Source organism: Actinia tenebrosa, unplaced genomic scaffold (assembly GCF_029948245.1).
Source record: "Actinia tenebrosa isolate PJP-AT-01 unplaced genomic scaffold, QUT_ActTen_1.0 PGA_scaffold14__42_contigs__length_11649687, whole genome shotgun sequence".
Lineage (NCBI taxonomy): Eukaryota > Metazoa > Cnidaria > Anthozoa > Actiniaria > Actiniidae > Actinia > Actinia tenebrosa.
In genome coordinates, this window is record NW_028292574.1 from 9,985,653 (window position 1) to 10,011,438 (window position 25,786).

Consider the following 25,786-nt stretch of genomic DNA (forward strand, 5'->3'; position numbering starts at 1 on the left):
TTATTTCCTTATTTACGAAATACTTCTGTGCATAATATTTTGAATCATTTTTGCGTTTTATTAATGAATGTAAATATATATTGTATTAATATGTTTGTAGACGTAAATAGCAGTACGACATTAACATTCTATAAATACATTGAGTGGGTTTATATGTTAGGTTTAATTCTATCAAAATTATTGTCTTGAAAGACCTCCGTTATTAAATCTCCAGTTTGTGGGTTTTTGAACGCCTTCTTGAATTGAATAGACCTTATTCGTGGTGTGACAATGTTTTCCTAATTCAGCGTGACGAACCTCCAGGGGATTCATTTTCTTTTGTTTTTACTGTTCGAAAAATTCATGAGTATCCCAAAGGATACGAAAGGAATAACGATGATATCCCGACGAGTTTCAAAACAATAGCTCTTCATTCCCCCAGAGGTTTGTCACGCTGAATTGGGAAAACATTGTTACACCACGCGCTTTTTTTTTGGACTTTTATTCCTATGGAAAGGAATGCATGACACTACCGACCAAAAGTATCAATATCCTTCGTTTTCACCGCGTTACGTAGTATCTAGTGGACTTTAACAACAGACTTTTCATTAGGTTCTTTCGTATCTGTCCACCAACATGGCCTCCATGTCTTTGTCTTTTGATTCTCTTGGGAATGGTTGAAATCAAGAAAATATTAAGTACTTACAATAGTAAGCTACAATCTGTGAAACCTATGCTTTCGACTTTCGAGTTATCGTTTGTTTCTGCTATAATAACCGGGTTCTCCATCATTTTTATTATTTTTTCTCCCCCCATACCTATTATTTCTATAACTATTTCTATCATCCCTTGTTGTATCCGAGTATTCATCACTATGACTTCGACCTGCGCCTCTATCACGTCTCCTTCCCTCCTTGTCCTTCACTGGGGACCTTAGTCTCCGGTAGCCATTTTGTTTTGGTCGTAATGTTCTTTGTGGAGTAACATCGTCATCGCTTTCCTCCTCCATCGATACATCATCTTCTGAGTATCGTTTTGATCTTCCTCGCCCCCGCAGTATTCTTCCTTTTCTCTCGTCACTTGTGTCATCACGGTCTTGGTACATGTCCTCTTCGAAGGAACGTCGTTGGTTGGACGGATGTCCTCGTCGTCCGCGAATATTTTTCACCTCCTTCGCTTGAGGTCTTCGGTCCTCGTATTGTCTATAGTCTTCAGATGAATACTCTTCGCTTGTTCGTGCAGGGGCTTCATCTGAGACTTCGGAGTCTGTTTTTTTACTTCTTTCACGAATAGAATTCGATTCAGCTTTAGTTTTACTGTTTCTCTCGTTTTTCTCGCCGTGGTTGAAGTCGTTATCGGATCTTTGGTAACTTCTGCTTTTATTCCTGCCCGTTCGCTCAACCTCTTGCTTATCATCCAACGCATCTGCCAATTTATTTCGAGTCTTTTCGCTCTGTTCTTTCGATGAATAGTCTTCTCCTTCCTCGAGATCTGATTGGCTGTCGGAGTTCGATACCACGACTTTTAAATTCTCAGACTTGTGCTTCTTGGTTTTCGTGGTCAGCGGTTTTACCATTCCTTCCATGCTCCATTGCAGGAATGCGCAGTCTTGACCAGCGGTGCTCAGTAGGAAGTTATCGGATGAGAGGAACATTACTCTAATGACGGTCGAACTGTGTGCGCGTACTTGATGATATTGAACCTAGAGATGAACCAAAATAACGATATTTGAAAAATATACTAGAGACTTTGTCGGCACGGCACGGCGCACAAACCATGTTTAAGTGAAATTCATGACTCACCCCTTCATAGCTACACGGGTATCGAAAGATACGCATGTATCCCAGTTCGTCTCCTATTGCTAGCAGATTATGCGACCAGGCCAGATCAGAACTAGTCACCAGGTTCCCATCGGTCGGTGTTGACTGCCAGACACCTGGAACGAAACAAAGTATTTTCTTACCAAATGAAAATTTTCAAAAGAAATGCCAATGATTTTTTAAATTATTTTCATATACATTTCCATAATTACGCGACCAATACAGCCCATAGCGTCTGTTTTTTCTTTGGCTTTCGTCATTCAAAAGATTACCAATTCAGACGGTTGAGGATTTGATTGAAGGGAGCCAAAAAGCCAAGGCGTCTTGAATTATAGCTAGATCTCTTGGTCGTGTATTCATGAAAATGAGCAGAGTTGATGTTAAATTTAGGATTTGGTTAGAGCGACTTACCTACTACGTCGTATCCAAGCACAACGTTACGCGTGTTCCATTCTGTGTCCCGGATAATATTCTGTGATTCTTCTTTCTCAAATGCTCCGATCTCCCCTTGAAAAATATTTTAAAAAAGCGGGTTAGATCGAACATTATCCACTTAAGATATAAAGTTTTATAGTAGCGATGTTGGAAGGAAGAAACAATGCAATTATTTTGCATGACAAAAGATTGCGTTACCAAAATAATTTGCGCTGTGTCGTCCTTCAATATGGCTGTCGTGACATTCCTCTAAAAGGCGGTACTTGATTTGGCGCAAAAATGCGCGCGCGCCCTTTACTGATTTGGTGACAAAACGCGTGCGCCTTTACTAATATTAGTGCCAAGACACAAACGCGCGCCTTCATTGTTTTGGCGCCAAAACACGCGCACACATTTACTCATATGATATACTTACATGTGATGATGTCATATTCAGTCGACATGCTCTGTATGAAACAACCATCCACCGACCAATCAAGAAACAGAACGGGAGCGGTGTGGTTCTACGACAAAATAACGTTGTCATGGTTATTTAATGAGAGAACATAATCACGTGACACTTTTATATTCCTGATCCAAATTTGGGTTGAAAAATGATGATGATGATGATGATGATGATGATGATGATGATGATGATGATGATGATGATGCATTTGTAGAGCGCTTATTCAGCTCTCTCTTAAGAGCTGATAATAAGGAAAGAAGAAAAAAGAGAGAAAAGAAAAAGCGATATCTATTTTGTAAACTGCATTCTTACCGAACAACAGCCTACTCGTCTATACGTCATGCCATCATCGTAGACAGCGTGGACGTAAATGTTTCCGTCTTTCGATCCTACCGCGATATGCTCGCCATCTGAGAAAAAATGTTACAACGCAAATGATTGAGAAAGGTTCAATTCCTGGGTTTTTCATCTCATTGTCCGCTCCAAATGGTGGTAGAAAAAACTATAGATGTCTTTCGAAACTATCTCGGATGAGAGGATAGCTAAAAAATACAAAAGAAATCACACTTTTCTTGTTGGAATTTGCGTCACTACCTGGGGAATATTCGAGGTCGGTGATTGGCTCGCTGCCATCTTGAAATGAAGCCTGATGTATACCTGATTCAGCATTCAATACGATCCATCTGAAATCATGGATGATGAGAAAATTTTAATGAAAAAAAATTGGAAAAAAAACCAACAGGAAAACGGATGAATGGGTGAACTATTATTTTTCTTGGAGATCTTCGTACCTGCCTTGTGGGGTGCCAAATGCTATCACGCTACCAGTGGAATAGAAGGCTGCAACTCTTATAGGAAACTGGAAACACGAATAATTACCAACACAAATGATTAAGAAAATGTCTCACTATCGTATCCATGACAACCGCTGAAATCTGTATCGCACTCAGTAACACTGCTTACATTTAGGAATCAAGGATAGTGTATGTATATATATGCCAATCTGTGAATTAACCGTGCCCTGACTTATATCAGCCGTTCAAACACATATTTTGTAGCTATAGTGCATGGTATATCGTATATGTAACGAAGTCTTGAACCTCACCTCGACGTCGACTCTCCATATAGTCTCGTGATGAACTGCTGACCATAATGTCGCAGTCTTGTCTAAAGATGCCGTGACAAAAAGGTCCTTTGAGGGGTGGACAGCGAACGATAGCACATCCAATTTGTTACCCTGTGAGATGGCATGGATGGTAAGAACATTATTGCAAAAATATCATCAGAATTGTATTTTGGCTTGCTGGTAGACTTAAAAGGTTTCGACGTAGATGTTGTGTGAGAGAAATTTTTGTATAGTTGAAATAACTATTATTCGTGTTCACTGGACGGAACTGTAAAATGGAATATTTAAGGTTGATAGATAGTGTGACGTCATTCTGATTAGATACGCAATGATTGGTTTAAAGAACATTGTTAGTTTCAATTCCGCACCGTGACCGTGCCGTTATTTTCTCACTTACACACCTTAACGATAGTAGTAAACGGCTTAGTGAAGGAGCCTTCTAGGATAGTATTGGCTGTCGTCCCCGCCAGTAGAGTGACGTCAGTCTCGCCGGTTTGTAGCGGCTCCAGGGCACTTACACCAGTCACTTCTGGAAGCTGCGCACAAAGAAGAACTGTTAGTTCAGGGAGCGGCCTGAGTATAAATGACAGAATATGGTAATTACAGGGAGCCCGAATAAATTGACAGAATGGTTACTTCGGGGAGCCCGAGTAAATGATGGAATGGCCACCAAAGAGAGCCCGAGTTAGTGACAGAGTGCCCGAGTAAGGTGCCCGAGTAAATGACAATCAAACAAACCTGTATTTCTCTTAGGGGCAAGTTGAAGTACTTATTGGCGTCCCATGCACACACCCGACCATCCACCCCACCAGCTGTCAACAGAAGACCGCTGTCCAAAACATGCAGGCTCAGGATACTCTTCTAGATAGGCGAAAATCACATATTGTAAACCATAACGTGAGCTACCATTTCAAAATAGAATGCATATCCCTCAAGGGTATTCGATATTCAACGTCGTATACAGGGGTTTTGCGGCTGCCAGGTCGTAGAACAAGACAATAAAGATTTCCTCCAATGGGGAGTGAAGAAATCCATTGTTTGCCCTCCCAAATGGCTGCCATGAAACCCGGCCCTTCACGTTTCCCGCGAAATCTAGAGGCTTTGCACCATCACGTGATGGCAGCAATGACAGGAGGTACAACAATAGAGTCTTTTCCCCCTGGTAAACTGAATTCTTTCTCATGTAAATCAGGTTAGACCAGATTCAATTGTTCCTGCCTCCTGTCATGGCTGCCATCACGTGGAGGTGCAAAGCCTCTATTTTTTTCTACACAGGAGACCATGGCGCACAGCAGCAGTACGTACATCTACACATACATACCTCATGCGCGTTCCTGACCATAAACTTCACCTTCTTTGAAACTAAAAACAAATTGACCCATAACCGCGTTAGAAAAACCAAAACTTGAATTGAAAATGATCGAGTACAAATATAATTTTTAAAGGTTGTAAGGTCGAGAGGTCAGCTCGCTTTTTGTCATAGCTTTTCTAAGCGGGCATTAAAATAGAAAATGCTCATATATTATAGAGAACGTTTCCTTACCTTTGCTCCAGGATGTGATAGATCCATTAGAATCTCCCGTGAACAGATCCCCATTAGGTGCAAAGTCCAGACACGTGACAAATAGTGGAACAGGATTGTTCTGGAAAATAGTTTTATCAAAAGAATGCTGATCAAAAAACTATGGTCACACTTGAATCAGATAACATATAGAAATAGAATGTACCAGAATTAGACAAGATGAACATATACTAGGAATAAGAATGACCTTTAATGAGATGAACGTATGGGAATAAGAATACGCCTGACTTGGATTGGATGAACGTATGGGAATAAGAATGGACCTGAATTAGATAAGATGAACATATACTAGGAATAAGAATGGCCTAGCTTTAATGAGATGAACGTATGAGAATAAGAATGCGCCTGACTTGGATTGGATGAACGTATGGGAATAAGAATGGACCTGAATAAGATAAGATGAACATATACTAGGAATAAGAATGGCCTAGCTTTAATGAGATGAACGTATGAGAATAAGAATGCGCCTGACTTGGATTGGATGAATGTATGGGAATAAGAATGCGCCTGACTTAGATTGGATGAACGTATGGGAATAAGAATGGACCTGAATAAGATAAGATGAACATATACTAGGAATAAGAATGGCCTAGCTTTAATGAGATGAACGTATGAGAATAAGAATGCGCCTGACTTGGATTGGATGAATGTATGGGAATAAGAATGGACCTGAATTAGATTGGATGAACATATGAGAATAAGAATGGATCTGACTTGGATTGGATGAACGTATAGGAATAAGAATGGATCTGACTTGGATTGGATGAACGTATAAGAATAAGAATGGACCTGACTTGGATTGGATGAACGTATAAGAATAAGAATGGAACTGACTTGGATTGGATGAACGTATGGGAATAAGAATGGACCTGAATGGGATTGGATGAACGTATGAGAATAACAATGGAACTGAATTAGATTGGATGAACGTATGAGAATAAGAATGGACCTGAATTGGATTGGATGAACATATACTAGGAATAAGAATGACCTTTAATGAGATGAACGTATGGGAATAAGAATACGCCTGACTTGGATTGGATGAACGTATGGGAATAAGAATGGACCTGAATAAGATAAGATGAACATATACTAGGAATAAGAATGGCCTAGCTTTAATGAGATGAACGTATGAGAATAAGAATGCGCCTGACTTGGATTGGATGAACGTATGGGAATAAGAATGGACCTGAATAAGATAAGATGAACATATACTAGGAATAAGAATGGCCTAGCTTTAATGAGATGAACGTATGAGAATAAGAATGCGCCTGACTTGGATTGGATGAACGTATGGGAATAAGAATGGACCTGAATAAGATAAGATGAACATATACTAGGAATAAGAATGGCCTAGCTTTAATGAGATGAACGTATGAGAATAAGAATGCGCCTGACTTGGATTGGATGAATGTATGGGAATAAGAATGCGCCTGACTTAGATTGGATGAACGTATGGGAATAAGAATGGACCTGAATAAGATAAGATGAACATATACTAGGAATAAGAATGGCCTAGCTTTAATGAGATGAACGTATGAGAATAAGAATGCGCCTGACTTGGATTGGATGAATGTATGGGAATAAGAATGGACCTGAATTAGATTGGATGAACATATGAGAATAAGAATGGATCTGACTTGGATTGGATGAACGTATAGGAATAAGAATGGATCTGACTTGGATTGGATGAACGTATGGGAATAAGAATGGACCTGAATAAGATAAGATGAACATATACTAGGAATAAGAATGGCCTAGCTTTAATGAGATGAACGTATGAGAATAAGAATGCGCCTGACTTGGATTGGATGAATGTATGGGAATAAGAATGCGCCTGACTTAGATTGGATGAACGTATGGGAATAAGAATGGACCTGAATAAGATAAGATGAACATATACTAGGAATAAGAATGGCCTAGCTTTAATGAGATGAACGTATGAGAATAAGAATGCGCCTGACTTGGATTGGATGAATGTATGGGAATAAGAATGGACCTGAATTAGATTGGATGAACATATGAGAATAAGAATGGATCTGACTTGGATTGGATGAACGTATAGGAATAAGAATGGATCTGACTTGGATTGGATGAACGTATAAGAATAAGAATGGACCTGAATTAGATAAGATGAACATATACTAGGAATAAGAATGGCCTAGCTTTAATGAGATGAACGTATGAGAATAAGAATGCGCCTGACTTGGATTGGATGAATGTATGGGAATAAGAATGCGCCTGACTTAGATTGGATGAACGTATGGGAATAAGAATGGACCTGAATTAGATAAGATGAACATATACTAGGAATAAGAATGGCCTAGCTTTAAGAATGGCATGACTTGGTTGGATGAACGTATGGGAATAAGAATGACCTGACTTGGATTGGATGAACGTATGGTGAATAAGCATGGACCTGAATGGGGATTGGATGGAAACGATATGAGAATAACAATGGAATTGAATTGATTGGATGAAAGTATGAGAATAAGAATGGACCATGACTTGGATAGGATGAAAGCTACGTGGGAATAAGAGGACCTGAATGGATTGATGAAACGTTATGAGAATAAACAATGGAAATGAATTGTATGGAAATAAGAATGTGCCTGACTTGGATTGGATGAACGTATGAGAATAAGAATGGACCTGAATTGGATTGGATGAACGTATGGGAATAAGAATGGACCAGAATCGGATTGGGTGAACGTATGAGAATAAGAATGGACCTGAATTGGATTGGATGAAGGTATATATTTAAGAAGCAATGCTAAAAGTTGAATAGAAGGGAAAAGAGGACGGGGATCGAGAACTAGCAGATGACAAATAGAAGCTGGGTGAAGCTTACCTCGTAAAAGCCATTTTTTCTTTCCAGTTTTCCATTATGCCATCTCCAGAAGTAGATATGTTCCTTGCCGCATGATACGATCGTTTTGCTGTCATCTGGGTCAAACATGACGGCAAGCGCGATGCTGGTAAACTCCTAGCCATACAGAGATATATATCTAAGCATGTATAGTCGACATGAGTGAAAAACGTCTGCGCATGCTCTGAATCTATATGCAAATTAGTCAAAAGATATGTAAATTTGGCTTTCAAACATGTTTGATGAATTGGACTTCACAAAATGCCAAACCTTAGTGTCCATGCTTGAAACTTAAGGCTAATTCTTTAATATTGTGTTTGTTAATACAATATCTTGGTCTGACAAAAGTATACTCGCGAACGCTTTAGTATACTTGGAGGAAACAAACATTTATTTTCTCACTCAAACTCTTCAAAATTCTTGGAAAACGTGCTAAAATGTATGCATGCGCAAACGTTTTTCTCTAGTGTCTGTATAGTCAGGGTATCTACTCGTTTTATCGTTAGGAAGTACTTTCATTCTGCAATTTTTTTATTTTGAATAATGCGCGCACAGAGAAAATGAGAATAACAAACATGCGCACGTTTTTTTACCACGTCTCATACCAGAATCATCCAAGAGGACACTTGCGCATCTGATGCACAGCTTCAGCTAGTATACGTGATGGTCTCGCTCAACTATCTTCTGATCTTAACTTGCTCTTTCATTTACAACGATGCGCGCAAAGAGAATATTCATGATCACAAACGTGCGCACGCTTTTTCTCACGTCTCATTCTAGGATCACACAAAAAGACACTTGCGCATCTGGGCCCGGTTGTACGAAGCCTGGATAGCTCTATCCAACGGATAAATCCTTATCCAGTGGATAAGTCGATGCTGTTATCCAATAAATTTATCCACTGGATAAGATTTATCCGTTGGATAGCGCTATCCAGGCTTCGTACAACCGGGCCCACGCATAGCCTTAGCTAGTATTAGTGATTGTTTCGCTCAGTTGTTTTGTAAACTATTCTACTTCTTACTTTGCTCTTTCATTTACAACAATGCGCGCACAAAGAATATCATGATAACAAAGGTGCGCGCTTTTTTTTTGGTTACCACTTGGGCATCCGACGCACAGCTTCGGCTAGTATTAACAATGGTCTCGCTCAACTGTTTCGTAAAACATTCTACTTCTTACTTTACTCTGCACCAAACACTTCTTGTCTTTCCATTCCCAAAGACTGAGTCGATAACTGTCTCCGCTGCTGTCTATACATGACAATATATCGCCATTGTCCTTAAGAAAGCAAGACGTTTCATTAATAACGTGTTCATCGACGAGGTATAAATTTGTTGCGCAAAGTTGAGTAAAGTCGAGTCCTTTATTTGGTTTCTAACTGCATTTTCGAATATGCTTAACGCTCTCATGCTTAACACATTTAAGTCTGATGCGCATTTCTGATTCGGATTTCTAGCTACGCTTTTAAACGTTTGTGATTCTTTCGAAGGATCATTGTGACCAGAGCTAACACCGAATGAAACTCTGATGGGCAATCTTAAGTTTCGTTCCTAACTACACTTTTTTATGCAATTCTCCCAAAATATTCTGTAAGCAAGCCGGGCTAACGTCAAATGTATCGTCATTTAAGTTTCTGTTATCCGGTCAAGGCGTGGCGGAGTTGACATACTTATTTTTTCAAGTGCACATTCTCCGTCGAATTTCGTATCATTCTTATAGATAGGAATAGAAATCAGATTCCCTATCGATCGGCTACCACAACAAAAAAGATCTTATAAGATTAAGATAAAACTTAAGCTAAATATATAGAATGTTTACCTCTACTGAGAAAGCCATGGCTATCAAGCTAAGGGTGTAGTCATCTAACTGTAAGACTGTAAGGGTTAAGAGAGTCTCGCTGTCCCATATACGTACATGACTCTATAATAAACGTATCATGACTTATCAGAAAACTTATAGGTAATTGTTCTTGTAGAAATGATTGACGTAATGCGGCCATGAGCGCCCATCATTAGGGCGCAAAACATTATGTCGTAATTTATCTAATAATAATAATGATGATGACGATGATAATATTTACTAAATGTGCGTCAATAACTTGCACAGGTTATTTTGAATTTTATCGTTGACAAAAACACCCTAGAAACTTATTACACTAGCTATTTTACGATGTTTCTTGGAGAATAATTTTCCTTTTTGAATTGCCTCGAAAGTTACCGAGGAAGAAATCAATAATACTCATTCTCAAACTCATTAATAATTCATGAGTTCAATGACCAATGGCGACTTTGCATTGTAGTCACGTGCACGCACCTTGATACTTGATCAAAAACGGATGAAGACACTGATCAAAACACTGTTCACTTTTTTAGTCTCAGTAGATTCAAGAGCAAATGAATTATGATGACACTGAGAAGTAAGTTCAAAAACTCATCGTGCTTCGTGTTTGATCAGGGCATCCAAACACCTCGAAACAATAACAGCACTCGGACTAACGGCCTCGTGCTTTCATCTGTTTCTCGGTGTTTGGATGCTCTGATCAAACACTCGCACTCGTTTTTGATCTATTACGTGTGATGACACGTGGTGTTATATGAGAAAACATTATATTTGGCGCAAAATAGCCGTCTATTGATGTAGTTGAAATTCGGTTCTTACGAGGTCGTTTTGATCGAGAGAGAGTCCTGATGTTTGGCCAGTGGCGATGTACCATTGATTGGGATGAACCGCTATACTGTGAAAGAAAATAGAAGAAACATTTGGTTGCATACACGTGTTATATTCGAGGTTTATCAATATCAAACATTTTTATTGAAAGTCTAGACACGTGATGAAACTGTTTCGTGGCTCGTTCTAGTCGACCACGTAATTGCATCGTTTTCCCACCTATGCAACTGTTGCACGTATCGCTGCACTCGACCACGTAATTGCACTGTTTCCACCTATGCAACTGTTGCACGTATCGTTGCACTCGACCACATAATTGCACTGTTTCCACCTATGCAACTGTTGCACGTATCGTTGCACTCGACCACATAATTGCACTATTTCCACCTATAAAACTGTTGCACGTATCGTTGCACTCGACCACATAATTGCACTGTTTCCACCTATGCAACTGTTGCGGGTATCGTTACACAAACGTTACTATGCCGCGGTTATCGAGCGCACTAAATGATCATTGCCGTTTGCGCTTAACTCGAGCTGCCATCCAACCACACGGAATAGACAACTTGCACTAACAGGTAGCGTCACCCTACCTCCCTTAAAATGAGCAGTTGTGCGTAAACGAATTGAACTTTAGAAATGAAAAGTGTCGGAGCTCGAGAAGACGACCCATGGATCATGGGGGAGCGGGTGGATGGGTCGTTACGTGTACATACCATTTGATATCGTCAGCGTGTTCAGTATAGTGTCTTTGTGAGTTATTCTTCCGGTTGTATATGACAACTACTCTGGATACAAAGTAGAGTAGCTCGCCTGATGGAAGTACGTGTAGATTGTATCGTGTGTCTTTACCCTGGTATCCGTAACTGGAAACCTTTGTTAAGGAAGTCATGCATCACACTAATAGAGCGGTTTTTATATAGGTGGGAGGCCGTCGCACTTACTTACAGTACTTACACGGCATGAAATTCCGTATCACTGAAATGGCTTCCGGCCCCAAAAGAATGGTTATCGCATGAGTGGGAAACCGACGGTATGGCCTTACAAAACGTGCACAGTACGACATGCCGTAACATTGAAATGGCTTCCCATAAGAATGGTTATCGTAAGAGTGGGAAACGTCCGGTACTGTCTTACAGCACGTACATGGTACGACATACCGTAACACTAAATGGCTTCTTATGTTAGAAGGAAAGCATGAACGTTTATATTTCAGTTTTTAGGTCGTCAAGGATACACCCAATCAAGTTGTGGTCGTGCATCAGGTGCTAAGAATATTTCCTCGGTATCGCCCAACATGGCGTCTCTTTTCGATGGAGGGTAGAACGTAAGCGTCTTGTCTTTAACCTTAATTGTGACGCCTCGCTCATGACCTGGAATGAAGAACAGTAATAACAATAATGAAGAAATAGGAAACGCGCGCGTGCTGTGTGCAGTTATAAAGCAGGGGGGTTGGCAGAACACGAGAGAAGTGTTAGGAAAAGCACGACGCGTATTGGAGTCCTTCTCGACACTTCTTGAGTGGTCTACCAATTCCCAAGTGCTTTATAACTCCACAAAGCAAAGCAAGCAAGTTTTTTATTTCTTTTATAAAATAAGAATGTCAACGATAGGAATGACGCAACTGAAAGTGCGCGCGCGTGCAGTGTGCTCTCATAAAGCACGCGCTCTCAACCAATCAGAACGCGAGATTTTTATTGGCAGTCATTTTATAATATAGTTAAGAAAACACAAGAAATACTTGAGTGAGCAATATATAGCCAACCCCTCGTTTGTATCGAACACTTAAACAACCTGAGTTAATTCTACTGACCATCTAAATGTCTTTTCTGCTTTTTTCTTGATTTTTGTTTTCTTCCATTTGAGGGTGAGTGTCCGCCACCATTACTACTGTGGGAAGAAGGGTTGGATAGGTTCCGCTTGGTGCTGCCTTCTTGTACAATGACAGCTGTGTAGACGTCATCATCTCCGTGGAACATCTCCGACAAGCCACCAACCTAGACGAGAAGGATAATTAAAGACACTGAAATTGGATATTTTATATTTTATATTTTATTTTATATAGCATTTGCCGGAGGTATTTCTACCGTACTTCACCCCACGTAACCCTTTCCTACTTCAGAACCGCTGTATTACTTGATCACGGAATCGTTTACACAGGGTTTGCCTCATTTCAGTGTCCAAATATTCACAAATACCAACGGTAAAGTCAGTAAAGAATGCACAACTTCAATAATCACTTGAAGCATGAATATTCAAAGAATTCCATACGAAATCGAGGCTTTCATGCGAAATCAAAACTGGAGTATTGTTATTTGCTGAAGCGCAAAGACTAGAAAACGACGAGAAGCCAATCGATGTAACGGCATCCAATCTCTTGCATCTCGGGTAAGTAAACTAAAAGTTAAAGTATCTTAGTCCTGATATATGATCTTAAGTCGTTAAATAATTAGGCCTATTCTTTAGCTCGATCGACCATATTTTTTATCAGTAATGAGAAAAGGGTAAATTATACACCGTGAAAAGATGAAAAAACTTATTTTTTATCCCTTTTGAAACGAACTAGTAATCAAATTTTTAATAGTATTCTATCTTCGTAGAGAAATTTCAAATGAATCTCCTCTGCTTATTCAGTGGATTTCAATTTGACGTGTTAGTGTTTTGTCGGCACAAGACTTGGTTTTCATTTTAACCCTACTGAGCATGCGCGTACAAAAGTTGAGAACTACGAAAATACTACTAATAATAACATATTAAAACGCATCCCACATGGACCAACGTTACGATACGAGCTTGCTGACCAAAGAATCATTTGATAAATCGCTGGTCATAGCAAGGGGTTCATCATCTACGGTCTAGGGTCCGACTAACTTCTCCCTTAGGCTTTGGCCGAGCTTCCTGATCAGTCAGTGGATAGCGGTGTTGGGGCCGAAATCTCCGGCATAGCCGTAAATGCTTCGCGCTGCCATACTGCGCTTCAGCACAGGGTCTGGAGGTATGGTCCTAACTTAATCAATCAATTAAAAGAATCCCATCCTAGTAAATTCTGTTCGATTATTGTACTCGTCATAACATTTAGGTAGAGTTTGTTTGGTCTCTCTCTTGATTCGAGCAGTGCGAGGGTTTTTCTCTGTCAATGTCTCAAAAGAGAAGAAAATATTGAAAGGTTAAGATTAAGACGGAAATATTCTAGTCGTTAAGTGAGAACTCTGAATAACGCAACGACCGAAGAATAATGAATGGCGCCATAAAATAAACTCTCATTCATCTTCTGTAGAAAATCTAAAGAAGCCTTTGACGAGGCCCTGGGGTATTGTATCTGCATGCATTCTAGATTTTCTACGACTATGGTACTTTTAACTCCTTAAAACGAATTGGAAGGCTTACTTTGTTATTCTACTTGAACAATCGCTCGCCATAACTTTTCTCGGCTGTTATTGGCTCGTACATGCATTATCGATAAAGTCAAATCCTACAACGTCGAAAAACGCTGTCCGACTTTTGATACAGGATTTGAGCTTGTCGGAAATGTCAAAGAAAAGTCAGCTGGAATGAAGTTTATTAAGTGACATTTTTGAACGGCACTTTAGAAAATTAGTTCAAACATGGGTTACCCATTTTGATATTATTGTGGTTGTCATGACTACACGTTCGATAGTTAGTGACAATTGGATTATAACTTCTTAATAAGATTAATCGTTTGTTTACGAAATTGTTTTTAGCCGTTAATGAAGAATGGAGAGAAAAAATATGTAAGAAAAGAGCTGGTATAAGTTGCTCGAAAAAAGTAAATAGAATGTTGTGTCAATAAACAGCTGAACTAACTCGCTTTGAGAGACAAATTTATTTTGAAAAAAATTAAGGAAAAAAGGCGAAAAACTAAAACCACATGAGGCGAAAGCGGAAATAATTGAAACTCGTTAGGTTAATAATTATAAATGATTATCTCAAATCTATATTTAAATTCCAGTTATTTAGGACGTCCCTCGAATGTAAACTCGTGTGAAGTACAGCTGTTATCGAGACGAATGAAGATAAAGCTATAGTTATTGAATTTGAACAAGAAATATAGTTATTGAGAACTGACGTGGGAAGTTAAAATCAATACATGGTTTAATTTATTTATTATTCGAAAATAAAGTTAATGAAAGTTCGTCTGGTTTATGACTATAAACAGTGTTAGGACAGGGATTTAATGTCTGTGTTTGGAAAGAAAGCTGGAGTAGCTAGAGTTAATTACTTAACTAAAAAAAAAATCTTTTTTAACAAGATTTTTCTTTTTCAGATTTTTTCCACAGCGTAATATTCCCGGCTATAATTAAGTTTTAACGTGGTTTAATATTGCTATTGAACTAAAGCAAACATAAAAATGCCTCGCAAAGATAAGAGTGGTTTAATAACATCTAAATTAAGTTAAAAAGTGTAATTTTTTCAGGGTTTTTTTTTTTACTTACTTTTGCTGTTTTTTGTGACGAATAAAGTTCTTTCACGAACTCTCCTTGTAGCTTCATCATCTCAGAAACATCTCGTAAAACATCTTCATAACTCTTAACTGTTTTTCTGTTCAACAAAATCTTGCATTTTAGGTTTCTTTCGTTATTAATAATAGTAATAACTCTAGGTTTTGGAGTCTTATTATTTATTCTCGGGGAACTTGAATTTGAAGAGCTGTCGGAAGGGACAGCAAGTTTAATATTTTTTATGCCTTCGCTAGGAATATCATCGCTTTTTTCCTTTCTTTTTTCGGTATTATAATTGATATTTCTGATTAATTGGTCCCCAGAGGAACAGATGTAGTGGCCACCATCTTCGAGCTCATTAATAGAATTAATTATTTGGCCGTCAGGAGAAAAAATGTTTCTAACTCCATACGGTAAAGGAATTGCCCTTGATAAATCTTCTAGTAGGTTTTCAAACGAACGGTATCGTTGCTTCGTGATGATAAATGACCTTCCTTTGAAGTGTTTATCTCCGTTTCGATAAAAAATTACTCTTTTTGACAAGTTATTAGTCCTGTTTTTATTCAATTTACTTCGTTTGCCCTCGTTTGCGGTGGACGAGTCTTGATCCCCTTGCCGGTAGCGTGCTCTAAATCGTTCACGAACTGGTGTAACTGGTTCGTCTCTTTTTGAATTTGGTACACCGCGTTTGCTTGTTCCTCGTCTTGCAACTGGAATTCTACTCTCATTTGACGGAACGTATCTTGACTGATCCATTGTTTTTCGGGTTTCGTTTTCCTTGTTAATCTTTGGCAAAACTTTTTGACTTCGCCTCTCGTGGTCTTCGTATTTTGGTTCTTCGCGATCATCGCTTTGCTCATAATCACCTTCGCTTTCATTTGAGCTGTACTCACGGGTAAGACTTCGGTCTTCAGGAACGACTCTGCGAGTAAAATTTCTTTTCCCTCGATACGCCATAAACAGCTGTAGAATTTTTTACTATAAAAAATCACTTATTTTTGTCTCCTTATGGCTTCATCGAGTTTCTACTTCTGTCTTTTCTCAAGAGTCTTACGCCAGCGGTCAACTCAGCTGTTTCATACATAGTGTTACAATACTTTTGAACGATTCTGTTAAATGTAACTTGCGCTAAATCTCCTCGATCGCCTAGATTAGTATTTGTAAACAAAGTTCATTTTAGGGCTTCCAGTCTCTAGGCCTTGACAACCCAGGCACGTTAGCCTCTTAACCGTTGTCCATCTCGAAACTATAAGTAACTATTTACTAAGCGAGCTTGTCTTCTACAGAACTCAGTCGTTGTCAGGTTAGTTTGTTTCTATGCAGGTGAAAATCTGCATTGCAAATTCTCAAGCCGATGGAGCGAGAAGGTCTGCATTAAATAAATAAGCGTTGGTCTCTTTGTTTTAATCCTTATTTCATTTATTCGTAGAAAAGAAATTAAGCTTTACAACAGTAAAAAAAGGATCCGCTGTAAAGTTTTACGCAAAATAGACGGGGAGTTGAATTGTCTTCTTGGAGCAGTGCATATTTTGTGTCTTCTTTTTCGATACACATTTTTAGAAAAGTTCAGATTTTACTTTACAATAAGATATTTTTTGTACCAATTCATCTCAGCTTGAAAATATTGAAAACTTGTAACAATTTAAATGAATTAAGAACACCGCACAATAGGAAGTTCTAATAAAAGCAGACTGCCCGACATGTTATTTATATTCTAACACGGACGCTAAATTGTCACATTTTTCTTGAAATGTTCCTTGAAAATCTCCTAAAATCTCAGGATTACGCGCTTGATATAATTCTTATTTAACATTTTCAGAAGCATCTAGAATATTTAATTCAGCAGGGTTCAAAAGAAGTTAGAATTTTAGAGGGATTTTTTTTTCTCCAGTAAGTTTGTATTCCGAATGAACCATGCATTTTCCGTTCGCTGGAACGCACGCTCCGATCAATAACTAATTGACAGGTTTCTAAAATTTAGAAATGAGAAAATAAAGTCTTTGAGGCAGTCCTGTTAGATAATAATTCGCGCGCATTCATAAGGAATAGTTTTTGGCCCTGGCTAAACGAAAAAACATTTTCCCCGCAAGGATGTTCACCGATGATTCCAAAGTAGCCACATGCGAAACATTGCTACGTGCAACAAATTTTGCTTCCAAGACGCAAAAATGCTAACTCTATCTTGAAAGTGCGCATGCGCTAACCGATATTGAGTAAACATGTTTCCCGATGTTCCCTGACAGTTTTGCCACCTTTGGAAACATTTTGGGAAACATGTGTTTCCTCGTTTAGCCAGGGCCTTTCAAAATTTCAAAACTGAAAAATGGCGGGCAAGACTAAGCTTGGTGGGAAAATGAAAGTGCGCTGATTGGCGAAGCTAATCCAGCGGATATTTCTGCGCGAAAGTAAACTTCGTATTCTGAACAAATTATTTTTTATCCCTAAATGCAACGCCGAGGAAACGAAATGTTTATTTCAAGACACTGGGAGTGTGAGACAATCTGAAAGCACAAAACAATGTAAAGCAAATGTTAAGACGCACACAAACGTGCAACATTGCGCGCAAAATTGCAAGCAACGTTGCTGAAGTAGGGTTGTTTTGTACTTCAGCAGTATTGCGTGCAACAACATGCGTCGTGTGACATGACCGCAACTTATCCGTCCTCGTTTCATGTAATAATAAATTGTAATTGAATTCAAGAAAAAACTCCCGAGTTTCGCAATTAAAATAAGAACTAAGCACAAGATTTCTGACTATCTCTTTTAGGACTAAATTTTAAGGAATATCTCTAACGAATAATTTTATTAGTAGAATTTTCAATCTCCACCGTTATTTCACGAGTTTTTTTTTTTTTTTTTTTTTTCTTTCAAGTTTTTGTTTGTATATTGTGCAAATGAATTTATTTTGGCTATTCGTTTTTGCTTTACCACACTTCAGTTTTCACTTATTTTTTCCAGCTTCTTCTCCTTTTCTTTGCTTTACCCGTGTCTTTACTGCACTTTTTCTTGTTTATGGAAACTTTTCCGAGAGAATCGGAGCCATGGATCAAAATTGTTGCAAACATAGATCTATTACACAGAGTTTTAGTTACTTTATTATAAATAGAGTGCATACCATAAACCCGTGAAAAAGTTAACATAATTTGTACAACTTAATGCAAAGTTTTGTAGGTCTACGGTCTACTGAGGTCTACTGAACTTACTAATTTGTGCAAATTTGTGCAGTTTCTTACACGAGATTTTCACGGATATATGGTACGCACTCTAACGTCATGTATAGCAGTTTTACGCCATTATTAGCTGATAATTAGCCAATATTAGGCAACGATAGAATAATTGTTTAAAGGATTAAATTAGCGTAACGAACCTTGATAAATTATTAAAGTTTCAAGTAGAGACACCAGGCGGCAATTACGTCAATGCTGGTTCAAATAAAAAACGAGTAATCCTATCTATACACTAGAACTAAAGATCGTAGATCGTACTAAAATCCTTGATAAACGTGCAGTGAAAAAAGGTCCACTCCAGGGAGGGGACGGGAAATCAAATCGAAACTATTTTGCAGAACCTTAAGCAAGGCAAGTGGTACGTCAAGGTAACAAACGTCACCTTTTGAACCAATCACGAGACATGCACGACACATCCATAACCTTTGCTTTTCAAGTTAAAAAATAATAATTTTAACAGTTTTTTTCTTAAGAAAAAAAAACTCTTTTAAATAGATGGCTTGAAAAATTCTAACAATCAAAAACGCGTTTCGACACAACACAGATTCTAAAGCCCCGTTTACACTGGCGTTTTTTGCGGCGAATATTTGGCATTGAATTTAAAGACTTAAATTATTTGGAGAGACTGTATTTAAGCATGTGATTGATTATTGAAGCAGCTATCTGTGAAGCATCTTTGTTCTGCCCAAAGTATTCCATGAATTCTCCATCAGGGTTCACTAGGTACTGGATAATGGTATGGTCAACCTTAAAACAATTGTAAAAATAAATAATTAGAAATTGTTTAGTCGAGAGTGTGTGTGTGGGGAGGGGGGGGGGGTGGTTAGGGCTTGTGGAAAATAGGTGTGTCATACTTTTCGTATTTTCCTAATCCCTCTTTATGACTTGATTGCAAACTGGAACAATATTTTTGATGTTCCACCGACCCACCCCTCCCTGTGAAAAAATAAGAGTTTCTTATAAGTTGCAGATTTTATAGACTGAAATCTTATTAATTGTGCTCTTGGATGAACACACTTAGCAGTGAGAGTGCTCGCCTCTCAACAATGCAACCTTGGTTCGATTCCTGAACTCCGTATCATACATGAGTAGAGTTGCTTATTAGTTCCATGGTTCTCTTAGGACTGAGCTATGAGGGTTTTTATCTGGGTTCTCTAGTTTTCTGGCTGTCTCTTGGTGTTGCAGGACATCAAGAAGACAATAAGACAATAGAAGAGAACAATGAGTTTGGAGCTAAACAATACACTGCAATTATAGAGAATGGCAAGTTAGCCAAAATATAATGCATCCTGCAACACTAAAGACCAAAGGAATAATTATTGTGTATCATACTTACAATGTAATCATCGTCATCATCTGCTGGTCCAGCGCTGAAGTAAACCCTGTACGACTTGCATACTTCTTTTACTTTTTCTACTGGTCCTGTTAGACCAATCAGTTTGGGGTGGAATTCTGATGATTAAAGGATGATTTATTTATATAAGTTGAAATGGAAAGTGAACTTGCTGCAAAAAAAGTTGAGAACTTCATCATCTCCTTCACTCTACGTACTATCATCTTTACCATCATCGTCACTACCACCACCACCATTATCACCATTAATCACCATGATCATCACCATCATGATCATCATGATCACCATGATCATCACCATCACCACCATCATCATCATCACCATTGTCATCGCCACCATCATCATCAACATCATCACTAACATCATCATTAATCCTAGCCATCAACATCCTCACTATTCCAACTCATCATCATCAGTGTTATCATCAACTGAGCATCATCATCATCTGTGTCATCTATTTTCTTCCTTACCTTTCAAGTATTCTGTAATAGCCTTAGGATCATCCCTTTTTGGATCTACTGTAATAAATAATGGCTGTAGCTCTTCTTTAACTTTGCCTTTGGTTGCCTTGTCTGATAAAATCAAGGAAAATTAGTCAGAAAATAAGTCAGAACAACAATCATTCATTGGTTTACAGTATCATAAATGTTATTGTAAAAACGAGACAGTTTGTATCATTCTATCTAACTGAATATGATTAGTTAAATACTATATAATATAGTGTTCCTCAAAGATCAGTCTTGGGACCACTCTCATTCGAACCATAATGAATGAACACAAACTACAGATTATACATGCAAATAAAATTTTGTTGCTAATGTTGTTGTCAATGTTACTGTTGTTGGTGGTGATATGTTTCATAGCTGCTGTTGTTAATGGCGGCTGTAGGTATACTATAGCTAATCTTACCAGAAGCATCAATTGCTTGTGCCATCTTCTCCAGTTCATCTGGGCAGATATCAGGACAGTGTGTGAAGCCAAAATATATCAACAGCCATTTGCCTCTAAAATCCTTGTCAGTAACTGGTTTACCTGTGTTATCTATCAGGTCAAATGGACCACCAAGGGCTACTTTACCTATAGACTTCTGCTTCTCTTTTTCTTTCTCTGGATATAAGAAAAAGAAGAGATTAGGACCTGTTTGTTCTAGAGACAAGGAATCAAGAGAGGAAGCATATTATATGTCTCTAACCATAATTTGGTCAGTCAAGATCAAGTATCAAGATCAAGGGTAGCTGTCAAGATGACTGAAAAATGGTCCTCTTAAAATCCAAATAAAAATGTTGGGCACGCTGTGGTGAATCCACAGGTAGCCCGAACACATGATATTTTGCATACTCTACCTTTTTCCTTTTCTTCTTTCAAGTATTTTACATAATAAACTACTCCACCACCAGCAAGAGCAAACAACACAAATGATGTCCAGGAAATGGGGCCTCTCTTAGAAGACCGCACAAATGCTTGGTCCTTGTGAGGTCCACTCTCGGCTCTCTGTAATATACTTCTACTAGTACGAGGATTAAGACTTGATCTTGGGAAACATACCCTTGAAATAAATCTACTGGGTACCTGGGTGTGCAAAGAGATGGCATAAGACTGCTTTTTTACCACAGAAGCCTTTATAATAAGGTTGGTATACATAGGAAAAAGGAGAATCAAGGTAAACTATGGGATTGTAAATTCTGACAAATAATACAATAAATTTTTACAAAGAAAATATGTCTCACAGCCAAATACAGTAGTAATTGGTATATTTATACATTGTCAACCAATAATCTTGCTACTAAATGACCAGCTATCAGTTGTACAATGTCAAATATCATATCCCAAAACGCTGCTATCTATCTGTCTAGCATTATTCATTATAATTTAGATAAAAAGCCCAACTTAAGTAGCAAGCCATTCTATTTCTAACTACAGATAACTGATGTAGAACTAGTACTCATTTACTGAAGGTATAACGAATACTACGATACACAACTTCTTACATAATCTCCAATCATCATACTCCACAAGAAAAATACCTTTAAGCTCTGGACATATAAGATATTACTCCTAAGGCACGTATGAATGATGGCTTGGAAGTTTCTGTATCCTAAGATCTTCATGATTTATACAAGTGTATATATGTGTGTATATCAGGTGTTTTATACTTGTTGATGGTGTGTCATAACTAGGAGTATGGACTGGTAGACTGGTGAGTAGCGCGGGGGATGGGATGGCTTGGTTACTCAGTGCTGTCATGGCCGCGCTCATTTGTTTTGAAAAAAGACAGAAAAACCAAAAGCTCGACTTTTCCACCACAATAATACATCAAAATCCTCTTCCTACGAAAAATACGAAGGATACACTCAGAGACTAACGCATAAGGAACTTTCTTTGTTAGTTTGGAGCCTGTGGGATAATTACTCGTGGTTTTTTGGCCAAGATTTTGTTGCAGGTCATCCAGACTTGTTTGTGTTTTTTGAGCGTTAATTTGTTGAATCAAAACCAGGGGAGATATTTGTGATAATATTACGATATACTGGAGTACTACAGCAGTTGGACATCAAAACTACGACAGCCTCATTGGTTGGCAACTTAAATGCTTAGAAGATGACGTCTTTGAGGTTTCCTTCCTTTTTAAAATGAAGTGTTAGTCTGAACACTTTCTTCACGTCTGGCGCCATTTAAAAAATTTAATCGACACAAAAAATTTTACTGCGTTTAATTTTCTTGATAAGCGAGGCTATTTGAGGAGTTTAAACTATCGAGTTAATGATAATATGGAAGCGTCGTCTAGTTTAGAGGAAAGACCGTCGGAAAACGAGATGAATGGTGTTGAGCACATCTTGTCAAAACAACTGGAGAGTTCTGATCTCGATGAGTATGAACCAGGAGCCGAAGATGAAGACGAAGAAGAAGAAGAAGAAGGGACTAATCAAGCTGAAGTAGTTGGTTTTCATAATCGTTGGAGCTCAGATGGAGGTAAAAATGAATTTTATAATTGTTAATAACTATAGTATCAAACGGATGTACGTATGTATGTACATTTGTTGACTTTAACAAATCACTAAATCAGGACATCGTCTTCAAATGTTTTTGTTTCAATGACATTTTAAATAAATAATTGGAGAGATAAAAAATACGACTTTCTGGTATTTTTCTAATTTTACATAGTATATAAATTAAAATTATAGCTTGCAACCATTCAATTTGTGATGCTTTAGTCCAATACAATAGTACAATTGTCCCCTTCACAGTTCCCTGCGCCATCTTGAAAGTTAGCGATGCCTTTGCATTGAAGCAAGACGAATGGTGACCTTGCAATGATAGAGACCTTTTTTAACACCTCAGACAATTATTCACAGGTCTCTATCATTGCAAGCTCACGTTCGTCTCGCTTCGATACAAAGCTACGGCTACCTTTCAAGATGGTGCAGGGAACTGTGAAGGGGACTATATTGTAAATGAAGGTTAGAAATTTGTATGGATCCTCCTAGCTCTTCTCCTCTTCCCTCCTCTCCTCTTATTTCCTTTTCTCATTTCTTCTTTTTTATTCTCTTTTCCTCTCTTCTTGTCTCCCCGATTAGTAGGGCACTTGTGCCCGGCTAGAAGATTAGAGACATTAATAAAGTTATTATTATTATTATTATTATTCTTGTCACTTCTCTGCTCAGACTTCTAATTTCTATTCTCTATTCTCTTATTTCTCACTTTCTCTTTATTTCCAACTCTTTCTTTTCTTTTCACTTTTCTTTTTTATCTCTTTAATCCTTTTAATCCTTTTTGTAGGTCCAATAGAGTTTGACAGTGACCCCTCATCAGATGTTGACAAGGACTATTTCAGCGATGAGGGCTCTCTCACAGGGTAAGTGTATGGTGATAATAGACCTTGTTCAGCATTATGCTATTTCCAACCCCCCTCCCCCGTTTCAGACCATGTGTTATTCCCATTGGTATCATTTCTTTGTTTAACAGTTGAGAAACATGAGAAACTAGAAAGAATGTCATAAGAAAGGAAAATGAAAAGAATGCATGAAATGAATAAATAAATGAATAAAACACAGTTAAATATCAAGGCTTGAAATTAACTCTTAAACCCACTAGCAAAACCTTGCTAGTAAGTTTCGTTCTCGTTAGCAAACATTTCAAAGTCATTAGCAATCGGACGCAGTGAATAACAAGCTTTACTTGATGCAGGTTCTAAACTTTTCAACCCTTTCAATATTTGGACTGTGGTCATACTTAATTACAAAACTTGGCTAGTTAAATTTTTTGTCACTTGTAAATACAGTACAAAATTTCACCCACATTTTGCAAGTTTGCTAGTGTTAATTTCATGACCTAAATATAGGAAGAAAGGAAAAAAAGAGAGAGATATATTAAATAGAAAAATGGGCATTTCTTGTATGCCTATATATGTTTAAGATAAATATTAATTTTATGAATACATACCGACATTTAAAGTATACCTGAAGCAATCTCAGGTGTAGGCTAATGAACCTTTCACTTGAATGCATGTGATATACCTGTCAAAGTAGCCATCAACAGTGAAAAAAACCATTACCTCAAATCTGATAAGTGTTAAAAACATGTCCCTATCTTCATCACTATTCAAAACGTTTTCTCATCTTTCTTTGATCAGATGGCTAACATCTTTGCAATACATCCGTTTTGGCATTCAATGTATATCGCTGCTTTTGAAGACTACAGACTCATATACACAGGCCGAGCTTCATTTATAAGTCAGCTATTAACAGATACCATTAAAAGTTAGTGGGATTTCAAAACATTGGTATTGTTCAACTTGCACATCCTTTATATCACAGTTGACTTTTGCAAATGATTTGCTGTTAAGCGAGACTAAGCCTGTACAGATGAGTCTGTAGTCATAAAACACAGCGGTATTTACCGAATGAGAAAAGGGACTATTCATGTATGTATTGATTTACATGTAATAAATTTTATGTGATTTTGAATAATTTTTAAATTAGTATTTTGGGTTTGATTTATTGTAGGAGTGTTGACGGTGGTGAGAAAGATGACGACTATTCTTCAAATCCAATAGCACAGCAAACCAGACAGGTATAAAATAATTTGTTATCCTTTTTCAATAAATTACTGCAGCTGTCTTTCTAGTCTCTATTGCAGATGTCATTATTATCGATTCCAGATCTTCCCAGGGCGGCTTAAAAATGACCAGGAGCCAAATATATTCTAGTCCAACTTGACCTAACCCAATCAATAAGCATTTTATCATTTATCATGACGTTTTGTTGTAAAAAGATCCTGCTAAATTAATAAATAAAGCGTGGGTAAACTGGGGAGGGCGGGACAGGTTTTTCCAGTCAACTCATGTCAACCTGTCCAGCCCCCGTCACTTGAGTTTAACCAAAGGTTTTATTAGAGGGCAGGAGCAAGGCTGTACAAGTCAAATAATGAAATGATTTTTGTAAAAATTCCAGGAAAAGCTTAGATTACAGGCTCTACGAAGACATTTAGATCAGCTGAGTGAACAAGTCTTGGAGAAAGATTATATTGTCATTCAGTCAAGGCAAGTAATTAAAGGGTAAAAAGATAAAGGGATGAATTTATATGGCTCCATTTCGAGGAGCTCAATGGCGCTTTACAAGATCAGTGGAGGGCTGCGTATTTAGGCGCTAGCAACAGCTGTGAAGCTTACAATCATGAGTGATTTGTTAGTATGTTAGTATTAATGCCTCCAGATTGGGATAGGCTCAAGAAACAGGCCACCCAAAAAATCCAAGTCTCACAGCAATTTTACAATAAACTGAATGGAAAAAAGGGGGAGATATTTTTATCATACAACAATGCCA

The 25,786-nt window shown here is 38.0% G+C and overlaps 3 protein-coding genes across 3 annotated transcripts in view; 1 reads left to right on the forward strand and 2 right to left on the reverse strand.

Moving 5' to 3' along the window:
• Window positions 1-8: 8 nt before the first annotated feature.
• On the reverse strand, window positions 9-16,661 carry LOC116290518 (echinoderm microtubule-associated protein-like CG42247). The gene is made up of 20 exons (XM_031697564.2): window positions 15,381-16,661; window positions 12,740-12,923; window positions 12,164-12,299; window positions 11,643-11,792; window positions 10,918-10,993; window positions 10,078-10,179; window positions 9,439-9,537; window positions 8,239-8,373; window positions 5,349-5,448; window positions 5,127-5,167; window positions 4,544-4,666; window positions 4,207-4,341; window positions 3,785-3,916; window positions 3,471-3,538; window positions 3,274-3,362; window positions 2,992-3,089; window positions 2,650-2,737; window positions 2,211-2,306; window positions 1,782-1,915; window positions 9-1,681 (listed from the first exon to the last, which is right to left on the reverse strand). The coding sequence occupies exons 1-20, from the start codon at window positions 16,341-16,343 to the stop codon at window positions 731-733; spliced, it is 3,900 nt and encodes a 1,299-aa protein (XP_031553424.2). The 5' UTR covers window positions 16,344-16,661; the 3' UTR covers window positions 9-730.
• A 2,369-nt stretch (window positions 16,662-19,030) lies between these two features.
• On the reverse strand, window positions 19,031-22,163 carry LOC116290522 (cytochrome c oxidase assembly factor SCO1). The gene is made up of 6 exons (XM_089029949.1): window positions 21,992-22,163; window positions 21,311-21,536; window positions 20,877-21,074; window positions 20,438-20,539; window positions 19,950-20,065; window positions 19,031-19,360 (listed from the first exon to the last, which is right to left on the reverse strand). Exons 1-6 carry the CDS (start codon window positions 22,073-22,075, stop codon window positions 19,226-19,228), a joined length of 861 nt encoding a protein of 286 aa, XP_088886075.1. The 5' UTR covers window positions 22,076-22,163; the 3' UTR covers window positions 19,031-19,225.
• Window positions 22,164-22,190: 27 nt separating this feature from the next.
• Window positions 22,191-25,786, forward strand: part of LOC116290529 (cilia- and flagella-associated protein 74) — a 30,290-nt gene continuing 26,694 nt past the window's right edge. Inside the window, exons 1-4 of the mRNA XM_089029950.1 lie at window positions 22,191-22,934; window positions 23,742-23,817; window positions 24,968-25,034; window positions 25,415-25,507. Of these exons, the coding sequence (XP_088886076.1) occupies window positions 22,733-22,934; window positions 23,742-23,817; window positions 24,968-25,034; window positions 25,415-25,507 (438 nt within the window). The 5' untranslated portion in view covers window positions 22,191-22,732. The remainder of the gene's footprint in view (window positions 22,935-23,741; window positions 23,818-24,967; window positions 25,035-25,414; window positions 25,508-25,786) is intronic.